At 39.2% G+C, this 17,945-nt stretch overlaps 1 protein-coding gene across 1 annotated transcript; it reads right to left on the bottom strand.

Moving 5' to 3' along the window:
* Nucleotides 1-16,127: 16,127 nt before the first annotated feature.
* LOC133844823 (protein Rae1) lies at nt 16,128-17,326 on the bottom strand. The gene is made up of 2 exons (XM_062279089.1): nt 16,831-17,326; nt 16,128-16,771 (listed from the first exon to the last, which is right to left on the bottom strand). The coding sequence occupies exons 1-2, from the start codon at nt 17,206-17,208 to the stop codon at nt 16,166-16,168; spliced, it is 984 nt and encodes a 327-aa protein (XP_062135073.1). The 5' UTR covers nt 17,209-17,326; the 3' UTR covers nt 16,128-16,165.
* Between the last annotated feature and the right edge of the window lie 619 nt (nt 17,327-17,945).

The following is a 17,945-nucleotide window of genomic DNA, read 5'->3' as shown; positions in this document are numbered from 1 at the left end:
AATATTTTAACGTGGCCCGATTTGCATAAGAGAATCGTTAAGAGGCCCGTCGCTGGCACTCAACAGTGGCCACAAGATGAAGTCGCCGCCATGGCCAACAACAAAATTTGTATGGGGCACGCGCACAGTGCCTTCCTCTCTCCTCCCTTGCCCTGTCCAGATGCCAGTTTCCCTATCCGTAGTAGTCATGGAGTTTATTGTTGTTTGGCGTTGTAATTGATAAGTTAATTTACATTTTTATTGAATGGCCCTCGCAATTGTTGTAGGTGTCGTTGAGCGCCCTGTCACGAAGGTCAGGGCCTGTTTTGCATATTATTTCGAGACTCTCCGTCTTTTCACACACCAAAGCACCAAATTCTATGCATAGCAAAACACAGAGTTCAGTTCCTTATATTTCATTGCTTGTATGTCTTTTAATCAAAGGCATTTGTGGTTTATGTTCTCAACAAATCGACTGTACGCAATGCTAAATTGTGCCTAAAGCCGTTTAGACTCAACCCAGGAGTCGCTACAAGGCGTTGAGATATTTCCGAATTAATCTTAGTATATATTTGTCTTCATCACGAAAGAGTGGGTTGGTCTAAGTTCAATTTTTTAACAAACCATCTATGACAAAATCCACTTCTCTCCAAAATTGTTTTGAAAATAAATAAATTAATAACAAGGAAGCTATCGAAGATAGAATTGCCTAGGGTGAATTCCTAGTCAAGAAATATGAATCTGTTATTGCTGTTCCAATCATTTTATGAATGCAGTTGAAAACGAAGATAGCATTCTCAAATGATAAAATTCTAGATGAATTTATCTCAACGTTCTCAATTTAAAACATAAATATTTATTTCCTTTAGTCGTTAGATACAATTTACCATTTGTTGTTCACATATTTTTTATTGAGCCTGTTTCACCTAACATAAATAAAAACAAATGGCTTTTCAATATTTAGTAAAATCCGATATAGTTCATGTGTATTAAATTTTTGAGCACTTCGCACATGGCTTTGTTTTTATTTTTCATTTTTGATCACTCGGTCAGTCGGCGCCCAAAGAATTGAGTGCGTCCATTTTATAAATGTAGCAAGGCCCAACCGTGCATGAAAAGTTAACGAGAATTGATGTTGCATGTTTTGCCAGGCAAAACAAAGCATAAATTTCTCAGTTAACAGTCGGCCGCAGTTGCCCGATGCGCGTTTCGCAGTTGCAAGTTGCAAGTTGCCAGTAGCATGTTGCATGTTACAGCGATTCGAATGCGAATGCTTCGCTGTTGATATCGAACTGTGTCCCACAGTCGTCTGCATCCACAGCTACAGTTACAACTACAACAACGGTTCGAGTTCCATCAGCGTCTCTTTTCTGGGGGTACAGCAAACGCGACGGTGCATAAATTTCGGCCAACGAATTCAATTTGCGTAACGCATGCAGCGATGGCCATGGCCATGGCGATTGCGATGGTGATGCTGCTGCCGTTGCCGTTGCCAATGTGATTGGGAATGCGGTATCCTGGTTCCCAGAGCATTGCCGAATTTTACTTTTTTTATAGTTTTCTTTTTACTTTACCCCAGACTGCGGGCAATGGCAACGAGTACTGTTTATGCTGCTGTGCATCTACGGTGTGTTCACTTGCCGAAAGCAGCAAGACCGACAAGAACAAAATCCAACCTCCCCTCCACAACCACTCCGCCTTGGCACCACACGCTTCTCACGCAATCAGCGCCTAATCTGCATTCCGTCACCGTCTCAGTCCACATCTCCTTCTTGTTCTGATTGTTGTTGCATGCAAATTACCTCGTTGACTTGTGGTCACTGTGGGTGGCACTACAGCATTGGTCAACGGCGGCAAGCCTGTCACATGTCACTGTCTTCCGATTTCACTTGATGAATTTTTGGCCTCAAAATGGGGGACAGATCAAGTTGACTGTGAACTGTGCTGAGTTGAGTGGAGAAGGATATTAAAGACTTTTCCACATATATCTATATCTATATCTATATCTATATCTATATCTATATCTATATCTATATCTATATCTATATCTATATCTATATCTATATCTATATCTATATCTATATCTATATCTATATCTATATCTATATCTATATCTATATCTATATCTATATCTATATCTATATCTATATCTATATCTATATCTATATCTATATCTATATCTATATCTATATCTATATCTATATCTATATCTATATCTATATCTATATCTATATCTATATCTATATCTATATCTATATCTATATCTATATCTATATCTATATCTATATCTATATCTATATCTATATCTATATCTATATCTATATCTATATCTATATCTATATCTATATCTATATCTATATCTATATCTATGCATATTCCTGTATAAATAGATATATTTAAAGATATATCTATGTATACAGGAATATGCAGGAATATTTATTTAGTATTGTTTTATTTATTTTCAAGTATTTAACGAGCTTACACATTTTCCAATAAAAACACAATTAAATGTTTGGCCTCGTGGCAATTTCAATTTAACGGCCTGTTTGCACCACCAACAAATACAACAAATAAACAAATACAAAAATTATACAAATATTCAATAAACTGAAATCGATTTGCGTGCGCGTTGGCAAATTTCATTGAAAACATTTTTCAATTAAATGCAACATTTTTGCTTTTATCAATTTAATGCTTAGCTGGCGTTCTCGAACGATGCTGGTCCCGGCTTTGACGTCGACGTCGGCATCTGCGTCGCCGTTGTCGTTGTCGTTGACGTCGCTGTTAGCATTTTGTATTATTAGTTTGGCATCGCTTCCTGCTTCTGGGTCGACTGTCAAAGTTTTCTTCTCGTCTATCTATCTATGCAGTATCTATCTTGCCATCTATCACTTATTGGCGTTGTTTCCTGTGCTTTGCCAAACAGTTATTGAAATTGTTTCGAACATTTTACGCCTTTTTGTGGGGCGTGGCATTTGGCTTATTGTAAATATTTTATATTGGCCTCGCGACTTTGTCACGTGTCAATACTGAGACTGGGCAAGCAGCTTGCCAACGAAAGGACATTCGCAGCAGCTCATTTAAATTTTAATTTGTACTGCGTTTATGTCTGCTAAACTCAGTCCCATCGCCGTGAACTTTCAACAAGCTCTGCCTCTTTTAGTCTCCAGCTCCATTTTCACTTTTTAGGCAAAAGTTTCTTGACTTGGCAGCTGAGGAAAATTTTAGGGAATTTCCATTATATCAAAGCATTGATAGTGAACTGTTGGGCTCTTCCCATGAATACATTTGATGAGTATCGAGTAAATGCTCGATTGCATTTGTACGGGATTTACGTTAGGGTAGAAATAAATGAAATAATTGCTCCGTTTTAAAGTAGATTCATGCATTTTTTTAAGAAGTAAACGCCAAAAAATAACTATTAATGTTAAAGTGTAATAATTCTATTGGAAAATGGCTTAATTGAGCTTAATGTATGCAAAAAAAACAAAGTAAGAAAGTGTGCTCGACTGTGAGATACCCGCTACACATTCTGAATTATTATTCTCAAAATATACCAACATAAAATACCACAAAATACTATAAAAATTTGCCAAATGATATATTTGCCATGGAGTGCAAATTATACCATATTGTCATTCAAAGCAACTAAGAACCCTAGTAAGTAAGCCTTTTAGTATTTCTTTAATATCTTCTTTCTTTAATAACTTCTAAATTCGCGACTTTAGTCTTAAAATTACACTTGTTATTTGAGTTTTATCAATTTGCGGGGAAGGGGCGTGAGCGTGGCAAGAATTTGAAAAAAAACTGGATCTTCGTGTAAACATAACAAGTGCTTTCCAAAAAAAACTTATATCCTATCACTATAGTCTCTGAGATCTAGGTGTTCATACAGACGGACGGATATAGCTAAATTGTCTCGGCGATCAGGAATACATATATATTCCTTTCCTATTATGGTCACATAGGAATTGTTTCTTGTTATCAAAATGTTCTTTAAAAACTAAAGTTTACTGCAGTTCAATTAAATTATTTTATTTAAAGTTTCTTTAAAGCTTTTAACATGTGCAATTGCACTACGAACAGATTTTATGCAGATGACTAAAATCTGTACAAACGAAACTTTTTTTTATTTATGGGAGGTCTGACATTTTGGGTTCCCAAAAACAACAACAAAAATACCATCAACGACGACGACAACGACAACGCAAATATAAAACATACATGTATGTATATACATAAATGCAAACTGACGCAAACAAATAAAAACAAAGCCAGAGAATAAACGAACTCAGAAACATCTTTAATCGATTTATGAATTGTTCAGCATGTCCAAAGTATAGGCCAGAGGACAGTGGAGTATAGTTGCGATTGATGCGTTCAACTGCCAACAATGAACCAATTTCATTAAAATCGCATAAATTCAAATAAATAGCAATGCAAGGGAGAGGGTCTATTGGGAGGGGCGGCGTGAGATTGTGGACACGGGGAGTGAAATAACATTGCTGTGAAAAATATTGAAAGTCAGGGTTGCATGCGGCTCCGACAAAGATTTAATAAAATGACACGCAAAACCGGGCAGCGCAAACATAAAAATCAATAAACAATAAAGTTGATTTATGCGTCAAAGTGTCAATTGGCAGCAGCAACGGCCACAACGGCAACAGCAGCAGCAGCATCAGTCGCTGGGTTCGTTGGGCATCCATGGCGTATGCGTAATTGCATTTGGACGGTCAGCGGCCTGAAACGCGTTTAAGTGCTTCATTCAATATTCGAATGCTGCCCGCCTGGTCGCCCGATTGCCCATCTGCTGCAGCTCCATTGTACTGTGCTCATCATAGTGACAGCCACACCCACATCAACACCACTCGCCCCCCTTATTGCCCCTTTGTCATTTATTCGAAATATTGCTGCCATTCAATGGCTGATTGAAAAATATGCTTTTGATTTTATTGTCGTTGACCAGCAACTGTTGCAGTTGTTGTTATTGTTGCTGTTGTTATTGATGCTGCTGCTACCGATGGAGAAAATGCTGCTGTCATTTAAATGCTGCTTCTGCAACTACACACTACTGATATTCCTATAGATTTAGGTTACTGCTGCTGCTGCTGCTGCTGTTCTTTAGCTTTGACGTATTTCCACTTTGTAGGGTAGGATGAGAACTCATCCGATTTCGAACTGACTCCACAATTCATCTGTCAACCAAATCAATTTTGTGGCTTCAGCCATTTATCTTTGTTAGCGCTCGATTGACGCCGCCGCCGTTGCCGTTGCCGAGGCTGTCACTGCTTGCAATTCGCCAGTTGCCACACGCTAGTCGCGAGTTGCCAGTTGCCAGTTGCAAGTTGACCAGTTGCGCAGAGTCGCCCAGTTGTCAGTGGCCCGCTGCCAGTTACAGTTAGTCATTGGCCATGCAGTCACTGTTGCAGCTATTGTGGTGCAGTTATTGATTTGGAACAGCGGCTAATTGAGCGCAACTGTAACGCGTCCATCTCGTCATGATTGCCTTTTAATTGGCTTTCAACGTTTCATTCTGCAATCGCAAACAAAGCTATTTGCTTCCCAAATGAATAGATATGCAGCAACAAACTAGGATCGAATAGAATGTTCGCAATAAGTTAAGTCCCAGGGTGTTAGGAAGGCACAAATCAATGGAGGATAAAAAAGAGCTATAGGGAAATTAGTAAGTGAGAGATTCAAGTCTCATAGTCGAAAGAGAGCTGGAAAGGGATCACTCGACGCAATAAAAAAATCTTAAAGTTCAACATAGTGTCAAATTGATAAAAGAATAAAGAATACTTTAATTGTATAGCATTTAATATTTAGTTTTCGCAACGTCAATATGTACAACGAACCCATCTCTTTAGACACAAGTCTCAAATGGCAGTGAACACGTGTCGCAGCTTCTGAGCTGCATTACCCAGCGCATTCCCTGAAATCAGTTGAGCTAATATGACACACACGGTAATACGAGGTACTAACAGGTCACGGTAGCAGACTAACTGAAATGGTTCAGCTTTAATCTGCACGGCGACGGCATTAACTTTACAGTTGATTGTGAAATAGTTGCACAGAGAGAAATGGTTTGATTGTTTTTACATTATTACATATTATAGTAAGCTATTCATAAAAAAAATACTTTTAAGAAAACGTAAATCTAAAAATAAAACTTCATTATATAAAACAGATTCAAAGCACTAATTTCGCCCAGTGCACGAGGATGACATTGCAGCTAGCTGTGGCAGCAAGCGTATTAGCAAGAGGGAACTTTGTTCCAGCTAATGCCAATTGACAGCAGCTTAAAGCCCCATCCCGATCCTTCGAGGTAGGCGACATTTTATGAGCATATTTGGTGACCGAATGTTCTCGGGGAGCTCTCTGTTGGCCATGTCAGCGCTCATATTGAACGCCAGCTACTTAGGCAACAGCCAAAAGTTTAACGTGACAGGCACAAAATGTTGGCTCTTGTTCCCCTCCCGAGTTTGGGTGCTCTGCAGTCTGCAAGCAATTTGACTTTGTATGCCTGACACATATGCGGACATAGTAACGGTAACTGTAACGGTCAGGATAACGGTCGAGCTGTTGGGCTGACAGGTTGCAGGATGCAGGAGAAACTGGGTGCTGGAGAAGCTTTGTAATGTTTGAAAATGGACTTCCATGCTCATTTATTCTGCACTTGCTAAACTTTCTGACCAGCACTGGCACCTCAATAAAACAATTTAAAAGTCATCGTCGTCAACATTTGCTGTGCTGCTCCCGGCTGCTCCTGCTTGCTAACCACCGCCCTTTCTCCCGAGTGTGTTGTCAGTTTTTCCATTTATTTTGTTGAGCATTATCTGCGAGTTGCTGCTGGCAAGAAGGAGGAGACGGCAATTCGAGATAGAACCAAAAATGCTCCAGACAGAGTGAGACTCATGTGGCCAGTGGCCACTGGTGTTCCAGCAGTGAACACCTCTATCTCAGCCACATTTACCAGCAAATTGGACTTTAAGTGAACTCTCTGTTTAAGTTTTGCTTAAGGAACAACATCAGCCAAATCCTCAAAATGTGGTCCTTTGGGATGTGTGGAATGTTGAGTTGCAAAAGTGGAGGTGCTCTGATTGCATTCTTGTTGCAAATTGGGCAATCAAAAACTTTGAGCAGGTAAATTGAAATGAGCTGATATGATGCAAAACTTTTCCATTGCTGCTTCGTTTAGGGATGATGAAATTTTTCAGATTCTATAAATATATCTGAAAAGTTGTATGTAGATTGTAGCTGACTTGTCATGGGAATCAATCAAAAACATAGCTGTGAGTTGAAGTTTATACTATCAAATTACTAACTCAACAATGCGGTATTCGTTTTGAATTCTCTTTTACAATACATTTCAGAATTAACATCTCATTAAAATGTAGAAAGCGGCGGCCGAGTGTGCTCGACTGTAAGATACCCCATAAAAAGAAAACACTGCGGTATTACTTTTGTATTTATTTTTTTATACCAAATTAATATACAAAAAAAAAAACACTAAAATATACGGAAAGCTATATTTTTACGAAAAACTTTCAAAAATTTATCTGATGGTATCCCAATTAAATTTTCAGAAATCATAAAGCTTGTAGTTATTATTGTATATTATTGTATGAACCATAAATCACGACTCCATTTTCAAAAGTACGCTAGCTTTTCGATTTTCCTGAGCGGAAATGTATGTGAAAAAAATCTAAAATTAACTTGTTATGCATGCAACAATAGCAAATGTTTCCGAAAAAATTATAGCTCTATCTCTTATAGTCTCTAACACGAACATGGCTATTTCGTCTCGGATGTTGACGCTGATCAAAAATATATACATATCCAATGTAATGACAAAATTATAATACCCTTCTAGACTACCGTAGCGGGTATAATTATGAGTTCTCCGTGCTAGAGTGCCTTTTTTAATAGATTCTCCAATGCAATGCGAATATCGCAAAGTCCATTAAGTGATGCCCGACTATTTATCCAGCATAAACTAAACTTCATTGCTATGTCCTCGTCCCATCTCTAGCGTACACTTAGACCGTGCAAAAAGGTGCTCGCCATTTGGTAGCAAATGCATTTAAATTAATTATGTGCAACACTCGCAGTAATTTGCATTTCAGGGGTCTTTCCTTTTTTTGGTCACCTTTTGCCATTTTTGGCACATAAAACACATCACATATGAGTACTCCTACTTATGTATGAGTTGTTTTTTGTATCTTTTTGTTTATGTTTGAAGCGAAGGATTCTTTTGGCTGTTCTGGCCTGCATGCTGTCTGCCGGAGCTCTCACTTCAAAGTTAATTATGTTGACATAGTCAGTTCCAGTTATTTCTTTCTTTCGCAGCCCTTTTTTACAAACGCGCGACCACGCCCACACACACACACACACACACACACACACACACACACACACACACACACACACAGCATGCATTAAGAATTCATGCCACACCCGGCGCTACAAAGACGCCCACGGGCCGGGCAGCAGCAGCAACATTAACAGTCGACGAGTGGTGCACAGCGGGAGAGAGAGACGAATCGTCCAACCGGCCGGCTGCCAAGTTACTCAAATTAATTAAGTTTCGCCTTTGCCAACATTGCGCATACGCCCCATGTGCCATCGCCCAGGTTCGCCTGCTGCTCTTACCGCATTTCAACCCACACCATTGCATCGCACCGCATCCCATCTATTCCCATTCCCATTTTCAAATCCAACTGTGCCTGCTTTAGCTCCCAGGGGGTGTCTGCGCAACCTTTCAATTTTTTAAGTGACATTTGCCAGACTTCTCCTGATGTTTAATATTTTCTAACCGCACCGACATCTACAGTCACAAACGTGAATCCAACCTTACCGTATACTATATACTATGTGCAGCACTCGTAGGCAGCTGAAATTTAAAATTAATTGCTTTAGCGTAGTTTTAATTATTAAGAAACTATTGATGTAGCTCACCATCTAAAGAAAGGAGCAACTTTTTTTTGCTTAGCAGAGTTGTACAGTTGCGTTTTGATGATGTTTATATAGGAGAACAGTTTAGCAGCAGCCAGATTAAACTTAACTTCAACTTAGTAGAAGGTCAGTTCAGTTTTTCTGCAATTTCCAATATCATTAACAGTTTGCCAACAAAATGTAGTATTGCTGGCGTATTCAAATATTAGATTGATAAATTAATATTGGTACGTAAAATAAATCGCATTACATATTCATCATTTTGTATGCCACATAGTATTGGATAAAATAATAATAATAAATGCTGCATAACTAGTAGTTGGAAATACATATTTGTAAATACAAAACAAGTAAGAAAGCTACAGTCGAGTGTACTCGACTGTGATATACCCGCTACCCATTTTTAATAAGAGAAATATATTTTGCGGTAATTCTCTCAACAATACTAAAAATATACCAAATGGTATATTTGGTATATCAATATTGTACCGCATTCAAAATATACGGCACAATATATCAGCCAAAGCAGCCCCTAGTAGGTTGGCGTTTTTGCCCTTACAAAAGTATTTCTTTCACAATTTTTATCCGATCGTAACCAAATTTTCAGGATTCATATCTACTATAGTAATAATTGTATATACCAAAATTCTAGCTTTAAAATTACGCATGTTATTCGATTTTTTTGATTTGCGAGGGCGCAAGGGGGCGTGGCAAAAATTTGAAACAAACTTGATCTGCGTGCAAACATAACAAATAGCTCTATCTCTTATAGTCTCTGAGATCCAGTATTTCATACGGACATGGCTAGATCGTCTCGGCTGTTGACACTGATCAAGTTTATATATATTTTCTGGGGTCGGAGATGCCTCCTTCTACCTGTTATATACATTTCCTTCCAGCACAAAGTTATAATACCCTTCTAGCCTAGGGGTAGCTGGTATAAAAATACATAAATTTATGATATTTGTATTTTTGGTATTTGATTGTGCAGTTGAACCGAGTATTTCATAAATTTGTCTCTCAACTCTGCATCAACTGAGAAGATTACACTTGACTGTATTTTAAAACAAATAAATATTAAAGCTTAACTTCAGTTTCCCCCACTTAATTAAGCTTTTGTTGCTTATATGATTTTATGGCATCGTCAATGATTATAAAAGTGGAAGCGTGTCTAATTGCACAGATTAAATAAGTAAGAAAGCTAGTGTGCTCGACTTGGAGATAACCGCTACCCATTTTGAATAAGAGCAAAACAGTGCAGTAGTATTCTTAAAAACTTAAAAACTGATTAAAGTCTTGAATTTTCAACTGAAATAAGAATTTCATAAATTTGTCTGTCGACTCTGTATCAGCTGAATGTGATTTTACCTGACTGTTGCTTAAAGCAAATTTATATTAAAGTTTTAGTATAGTTATCAGAAAAACTTTTCACCCCACCCATTCCTAACGCTTGCTTTTGTTGCTTATATGATTTGTTTGCATATGCTCAATGATTGTGAAAGTGGAAGCGTGGCCAGTTGCACAGATTAGACAATGCTGCGACATCGATGAGTCAGTTAATTGAGCGTTGCGTCCAATTAAGCGGGTGACCAATGCCAGAATTGTGTGCTGACCATATTGGTATGCCCATGTGTGTGGTGATGATGATGATGGTGGCGGCAATTATGGTTACCACATTTCTGAGAGGGGGAGGCGAGGCGTGGGGTAGGCATCGGCGAGTCAACTGCACGTGTGGCGACTACAGCAAATTCAATATGGATTTGTGCAAAATTAGCAACAATTTTCTACAAATAAATAAGAGACCGCTTGCCACATGTGCCACCATCGACAGCCGTTGCAAGCAGCAGCAACAGCAATAGCAACAACAACCAGCAAGGCAAACAGTGTGACAACCACACAAACAACATTTCCACATGTAATTGAGTGCTCTTACATCGGTATGTGTGTGTTTGGTTTGTAGGGGAAGTCTGAGCTTGAAGTAACGTGATGCTGGGACAAACTGAGGCTGGGTTCAGTTCCAGCTCCTTCTGCATTTACTCACTGAAGTCCGGCAACATTTGTTAACGGATTTGTTTGCTTGCAGCACATTTCGAGCCTCCATATGTTGCATTGTGCATTGCATTGTTTGGTATTTGTTGCAAGTGACGTGGCCACCGCCACCGCCGACGCTTTGACGGTTTTACACGCATGCCAAACCCTTCATGCCACCAAGTCTCCTTCGCCCCGTTGCTTACTGTGGGTGGCGCAACTCGTGGTCAACGCTTGGCTACGTGCCTCGTTGGCAATGCGACGCATTTAAAAAACAATCAATTTTAATTTCAATTTAAATTAGTTGCTGCTGCCGCTGCTGCTTTTGCTGCCTATTGGCTTTCCCTCTCTACTTGTTCCGCCCATTCCGAAAGTTTTTCACAAATTGCAACCACAGCCAAGTTAACGCCGGCTGCATTGACCATAAAATTATTTTTGCTCATTTGTGTCGTTGGTGTTGCCTGCTCTTTGTTGGTCATTGTTTCTGTTGCCAATTGTCCCAGTCGTTGTTTGTTATTTCGGTGAATGCAATTTTACAATGGTAATTTCATTTTTATTGTTGCTGTTTTCGGGTTTAATTGCATTTAATGCTAGACTATGGCAATTTTCTGAAATTCGCAATAAATTCTATTTAAAAATATATTCTATGCATTTCAAATTCATCTCTTCCTCCACATTTTAGCAAGTTCTTTTCGTTTTTGTTGTTGTTTTGTTTATTGTTTCGCACATTGTACAAAATTAGAAGCAAATTAAAATTTTATCAACATTTTCACAGCTATTTTATAAATGTTGAAATGAAATTACAACGAAATGCATTTAGGATCAAAAGGTTGAAATAATGCGATGCTATTTCAAATTATTTAATTTTCTTATAATTTGAATACCCACCATCTAAATCATGCAATGGAATATTAACACTTAGCATGAGCAATCTAAAATAAATAATATCAATAATTTAGTTGATGGTTTATAGGGTATTTTAAAGTCGAACGCAATTTACTGTATTTTAGTTGTGAATTAAGCGTTCCTGATTTTGTCGAATTTGTTTGTAAATGCAATCCAATTAAATAAATAAATTCTACAAATAAGCAACTGCATGTAGTAAGAAATAGCTGTTTGGTTATTCTACCTTAATCTTTAAATATTTACATTTCACGTAAATGTTTTGTTTTTATATTTTGCCTGTTTATATTTGCGAGTTTCATGAGAGGAAGAAAAAAAAAACAAATCAATTTGAAGATATCCATACTAGGAGATTCACTTAACCCTTGTCGTCTGACAAAATTGGATATGACCTTTGATACATTACTCGTCTCCGATCCTAAGGCTACGCACAATTGTTTGCCGTTCCACGTGCAGTGCAGTGTGGAGTCGATGTATAATTTAGTTTTGAAGGCCAAGGAAAATAACTAAAACTGATTTGTACTCTGGCAAATTGGGATTAAGTGTGCAGGTTTCGTTAACGGTTTTCCCCGTGGGGCTTAACCCAACCTAAATCAATCAAGCGAACATGCGAAGCGTTGTGCGCCAAAGAGTGAGGATACGCAAGGATTCAGGCACGCAAATCAGTCGACACCGCAGACCGGCGCATGGCACTAAAGATACATTTGTATCGCAGAATGTATCTGAGTTAACTCTGGCAACTTGTGTGTGTCTGTATAAGTGTGTGTGTGTATGCGTGTGCGTATGTGTGGTGTTTTCGTTTGTTTGCCCGCTAGCACAATTCTACTTAACAGCAATTTAACGTAATTTACGTCTTAACCAGGAATTCAACATATGCGTTTAAACAAGCTGCAGATACTCGTGGCCCGTGTATCCAGCGGATACATTGAACAAACCAGTGAACCAAGTGAGCGAGGTGATGCTTCTGCTGCCTCTGCCACAAAACATGTGTTCCTTTAAGTAGTGCCAAACAACTTTCGGTCTCCAACACTGACTGGATAAATTATTGGGTGTGTTGCTTTGCAGATAGAACCGAAACCCAAACTCAAACCCAAACCTAAGCCAAGTAACACGAAGCCCAACAGCAACATTTGCGTATCTGCGGTTGCGTGGTCTTAACTTGTAGCCGAATCAAAGCATTTAATGGCGCTTTTAATCTTGTTAATCGGCCTTTTGCCTGGTTAGCTGAGATTTCAGATAGTTTCGACCACCACGTCGCGTCGTTTGTACTACGTATGATGTTCTTCTTGTTTATGTGCTGGGCGGAATGGAGGCGTGTCTATTGAAATTGCTATGTTTAATTCAAATACTACTCGTACTGTACGGCCTAGGCCTGCCCACTAGTATTATTCTCTCTTGTATATAGTTAAGTTAAATCGCGGACAGAGGAAGTGTTGGAAATTCTTGCATACTTTCGTGCGTCTTTAAGCCAGTTTCGTGCTAAGATTGATACCGCTTTAAGCTGGCTACTATGTAGGAAGAAGATTCTGACTTGATCTAATGCTATGCCGCATTCGCTGTGAAATTCTTTTATCCTCTGTCACTTGGGATGGCCGTTTGGCCGTCAAGGACGATTTTGACATGCTGTCATCCTTTGGCGCGTACACGGCACGAATGAATATTATTTCTTTATGCAAATTTCGCTCAACTGCTATTGCTATTGCTACTGCTGCTGCTACTTGCTGCTGCCACTTGTTGTTGTGACTTGGCTGTCAAGTGCTCGACGGGAATGGGAACGGGAATATTCACATCGTCCGCTCACTGCTTGCCGCAGCAGTCGCAGTCGCAGTCGGAGTCGCAGTTTGCCCATTTGCGTGATATTTTGTTGAGCAAGACAAATGATTTCCATTTAATTTATTTTCGCTGCTTATTCTTAGACTGTAAGTGGCTGGCGAAAGGATTTAGCTGAATAAATTATAGGTTGGGTTGTAATATCTTTGTCATGGGAACTGTTCTGACAAATGTTGGACTAGAAATTCAGAGCTGCAAAATGGGTGATATGGCTGAGCAGCTGAATTTATAGTTATTTTATGCTTAGTTTCAGCGCGGATTCAAGACGCACAACAGAAACGATGTAAGAAATGACAGAAAAAAGTCAAGATTTACAAAAATCGATTGTTATGACTAAGATTCTGTTTATTTCTTAATAAGAAATTAAGTACACTTGTACGCATGTTAATACTCTCTAATAACTCTATACGCTGGGGACTGCAAATTTAAGATAGTTGGCGACAATTACCCCAGAAACACTCGACTTATGGCCGTAATGAGCTTGCATACGATTAATTTTCCACTTGAGCTGCTGATTTTCAGAGCAGAGCATAGAAGAGACATCGCCAGGGAGTTAGTTCATAAATCATATGCATTGTCATTGCCAGGCAGCTTGCCGACTTGCCAGCTAATCTTGACTGAGAATTAGGAGGTGGCAATCGCGCAGTCGCCTACTTAATATTTCCGCTCACATGCTGCATCATGTCACCCCCCCCTCCAACCTCCTCACTCGTCGCTTCTGCTCCTTCACAGCATCTCGCATCTCTCACTCGTATCGCAGGCTCACGTCAGATGTCACTAATCTAAATTTATGCAAATTGCCAACTGTCTGACTGGCTCACATACTGAATGCTGCATGCTGCACGCTGTATTCTACATGCTGCCGCATGTACTGCTTGCTGCCCCGCCAGTTCAGTTTCAGGCATCCACATGCACATCCACATCTACATCCATATGCCGCCACCTACCGCCAACCACAGCGGCTCCAATGCAGATGCATTTTCAGATGACGGCGACTTTGCAACAGTTGTAAAAATTGCAGCTAAATTCAAATTTGACATGCAGCAGCCAGCAGCCAACAACCAACAGGCAGCAGGCGGAGTCAGAGTCAGAGTCGGAGTCAGAGTCAAAGTCGCAATCGGAACTGCAAGCTGCAGTCAAAGCCGCGACTCGCGAGTGTTTTGCTGGCATTTTCTTTTCGTTTCGTTTCTTTTCGTTTTTTTCTATTCATTTATTTTTGTTGTACTTTTTTGTGCATTTGCGCTTTGGTAGCTTTCAGCTTCCATTCATTTGGGATGCAGTGGCTGTGCTTGTGTTGCAGTTGCCAGTTGGTTGCCTTGGCAAGCTCTTATTAAATTAAAACGAAGGCGTTTAAGTGCGCCCCGAAGCTGCAGCTCAATCTGATATGCAAAACATTTTTGAAATAACTCAGCCGTAAATACGTTAAGGCAGCCAGTGTAGAACTAAGAACTCTCCTCCCTCTCACACACACACACTCACTTCAAGCCAAATTAATTGAAAAAGTTACACGCATCGCTGGCTTTGGCTGTGACTATGTTGCTGAGTCTGTTGCCACTTTCGATTCAAATTCCAGCTTGATTAGTTGGCCAACACAACCGATTGCCAAAACTCGCATACTCCTGTGGCTAGCTGCCAAAGTTTTACAATTGGCTTCGACTTACAATATAAAAGTACGTCTAGCAACTGTAGTCGTCTGAAACTGGCTTTTCTGTTTCATTATCGCGCTTGGCACGCGATTCCAGCCAAGTTGCGCTCCATTTACAAGTCGACGCCTTTCGTAATCGACGCGCATTGTTGCCATCTGTACATCATTCTGCAGTTCTTTTGTTGTGCCATTTGCAGAACTACAAAGTGTGAAGTATCACTCTTTTGCCAAGGTTCAAGCTCACAGATGGTAATCTAAGAGTTCCCGATAATCTGAAAATGAAAATATAAATGCAGTTGTTTTTATACTTGCTTCCTACAGTGTAGAAGGGTATTTTGACTAGACAGAAGGACGGTTCTGTGACTCCATAAGGTATACACATATATATTCTTGATTAACGTCAACTGACGAGACGATATAACCATGTCCGTCTGAATGAATACCTGGACTTCGGATACTATAAGATATTAATTTGTTTGTAAAGCACTCGTAATTTTTGCAGGCAAATCAAATTTGTTTTAGGTTTTTGCTACGCCCACTTCAGCCCTGAAAATCGATTTTTTTTACATACAATAGATTAACATTTCCAAAAATTTATGCAATCAGATAAAAATTTTAGAAAGTATTTAAGAATTGTTTGGTTTTTTACTTTGGTTGACACTCTGGTACATTTTGTGTTATATATACATTTAAGACGTTGTTCTATATCGGTATACCAAATAAATGTCTCGGAATATTTTTTTTTTTCAGTATATTAAGTTTTACTAAAAATGGACAACTGTACCTTTTTTACTTGTTTTTGTTTTTAGTCTATATAGGTTTTATTTACGAAAAGCAAGGGTGCAAAAATATTTGTGGCTGCTTATTAGCATCGTAATAAACATGACCACAAGACCAATCATAGCCCAGGGCATAGGCAAAAATGCGTCCATCAGAGTTAAAGCAACACTTGGTCAGTGGCTGATCTTTAGGAAGACTATCAAATAGCCTATTGCGCCATTGCATATCCCAAAATACGTATACGCCATCAGAGCCCGCAGTAGCTAGCGTATTATTTAGGGGATGACGCTTTACGTCATTAACTGCGTATATATTCACATATCCCAAGTTGCACTCTGAGGTATGACAATCGAACTTAAATGTGTCCTTGAGTCCTTTCAGGTAATGAACGGAGCTACGACCTTCAATGCCGCTGACAACAAAGCCAGCTGGCGATGCCGTGTTATCTCGAAACAAACTAATGCAACGCATCTGTTGTTTTAATCCACTCTGAAAGCATCTGTAATCCGTTGGCATTTTGTCCAACGAATATGTAATAATGGCGTTATTGGCACATCCGATTACAGCGAAGGGATAAAAAACATCGGCTGCATAGCAACGATCGGGTATATCTTTCTTAAGCATAGGCAACGGGTTTCGTGGGTCCCAAAACTGAAAACGCAAATAACATCAACTCAAATTGCAGATATATTAAAAAAGATACTTCCTACTTTTACAGTCTTATCCCAGGAGCCAGTCATAAGACACGCATAGCTAGGTGCCTTAATCCAGTGACAACTGCTAACTCCTGCGTTGTGTGCCCCAATTTGTGTCACTTGATCGGACTGCAAGTCCCATTGATGCACCTCATGGCCAGAGGCCAAATAGATTTTGGAACCGTCATCGCTCCAGCTGATATCCAATACGGGGGAATTGACCTTGGTGTAACTTTTGGGAGTTGTTGTGCCATTCATATTAACTTTCCATATGCGTACTGTTTGATCCCAACTGGAGGCGCATAGAAAGTTTCCAGGCGCTGGACTGAATTCCATTGCTGAAATTGTATCGCTTGGAGGAAGTTGCACTTCATAGTCGGTTGAGTGTATCATTTTATCATCTATATTATTCACCAATAAAACTGTTAATCTTATAGAATTGCAAAAATATTAAATATTTAATTTCGAATTTTCAATCTATGAATGACAATAAAAATTGATTGAAATATAATACAATATTATATTGTATGAAAAACAGATAATAAAAAAAAAATTGGTATACAAGGGTTGCTATATACAGTGACGAGCAAAAATGGATACATGTTTGACATTTCTGACTAATAATCCTTAATTATTTGTTCTACAATATATAAAAAAGAAATAAATATCTGAGCTGTTCACTACATTAGCTGAAAACTTCCATTGGTCAGCTAATTTGTCACGATTTTAGCCGGCTGTTTGGGGTCTCCATCTTGTTGAACAATCATTTCACCTATGGGATGCGCACAACGAAATCTAGGGAATTGGTCTCCAAGATACGCTGCTGACACATTTTTTTCAGAGAGAGCAGGTTCCTTCGTTTTAGGTGACTTTACTGACGACCACTAACCATTTGGTGGCCTCCCGCACAGACTTGCTCTTATTGGTCATTTCCACAAGTTTGGTGGAATCTTTCGTGAACTGATAATGCAAGATCGTCATGTGACATATCGTGAGATAGAGGCATCCTTGGGCATTTCTTCCACCAGCATGCATTCGATACTGCATGAACACCTGGACGTAAAAAAGGTTTGTTCTCTTTGGATCCTGCACAATTTGACGATTGCTCAAAAAAAAGCTCGTGTGGATTG

Source organism: Drosophila sulfurigaster, chromosome 3 (genome assembly GCF_023558435.1).
Source record: "Drosophila sulfurigaster albostrigata strain 15112-1811.04 chromosome 3, ASM2355843v2, whole genome shotgun sequence".
NCBI classification, from domain to species: domain Eukaryota; kingdom Metazoa; phylum Arthropoda; class Insecta; order Diptera; family Drosophilidae; genus Drosophila; species Drosophila sulfurigaster.
The sequence above is the reverse complement of the archived record's forward strand: the minus strand, read 5'-3'. Positions and strand labels throughout refer to the sequence as shown.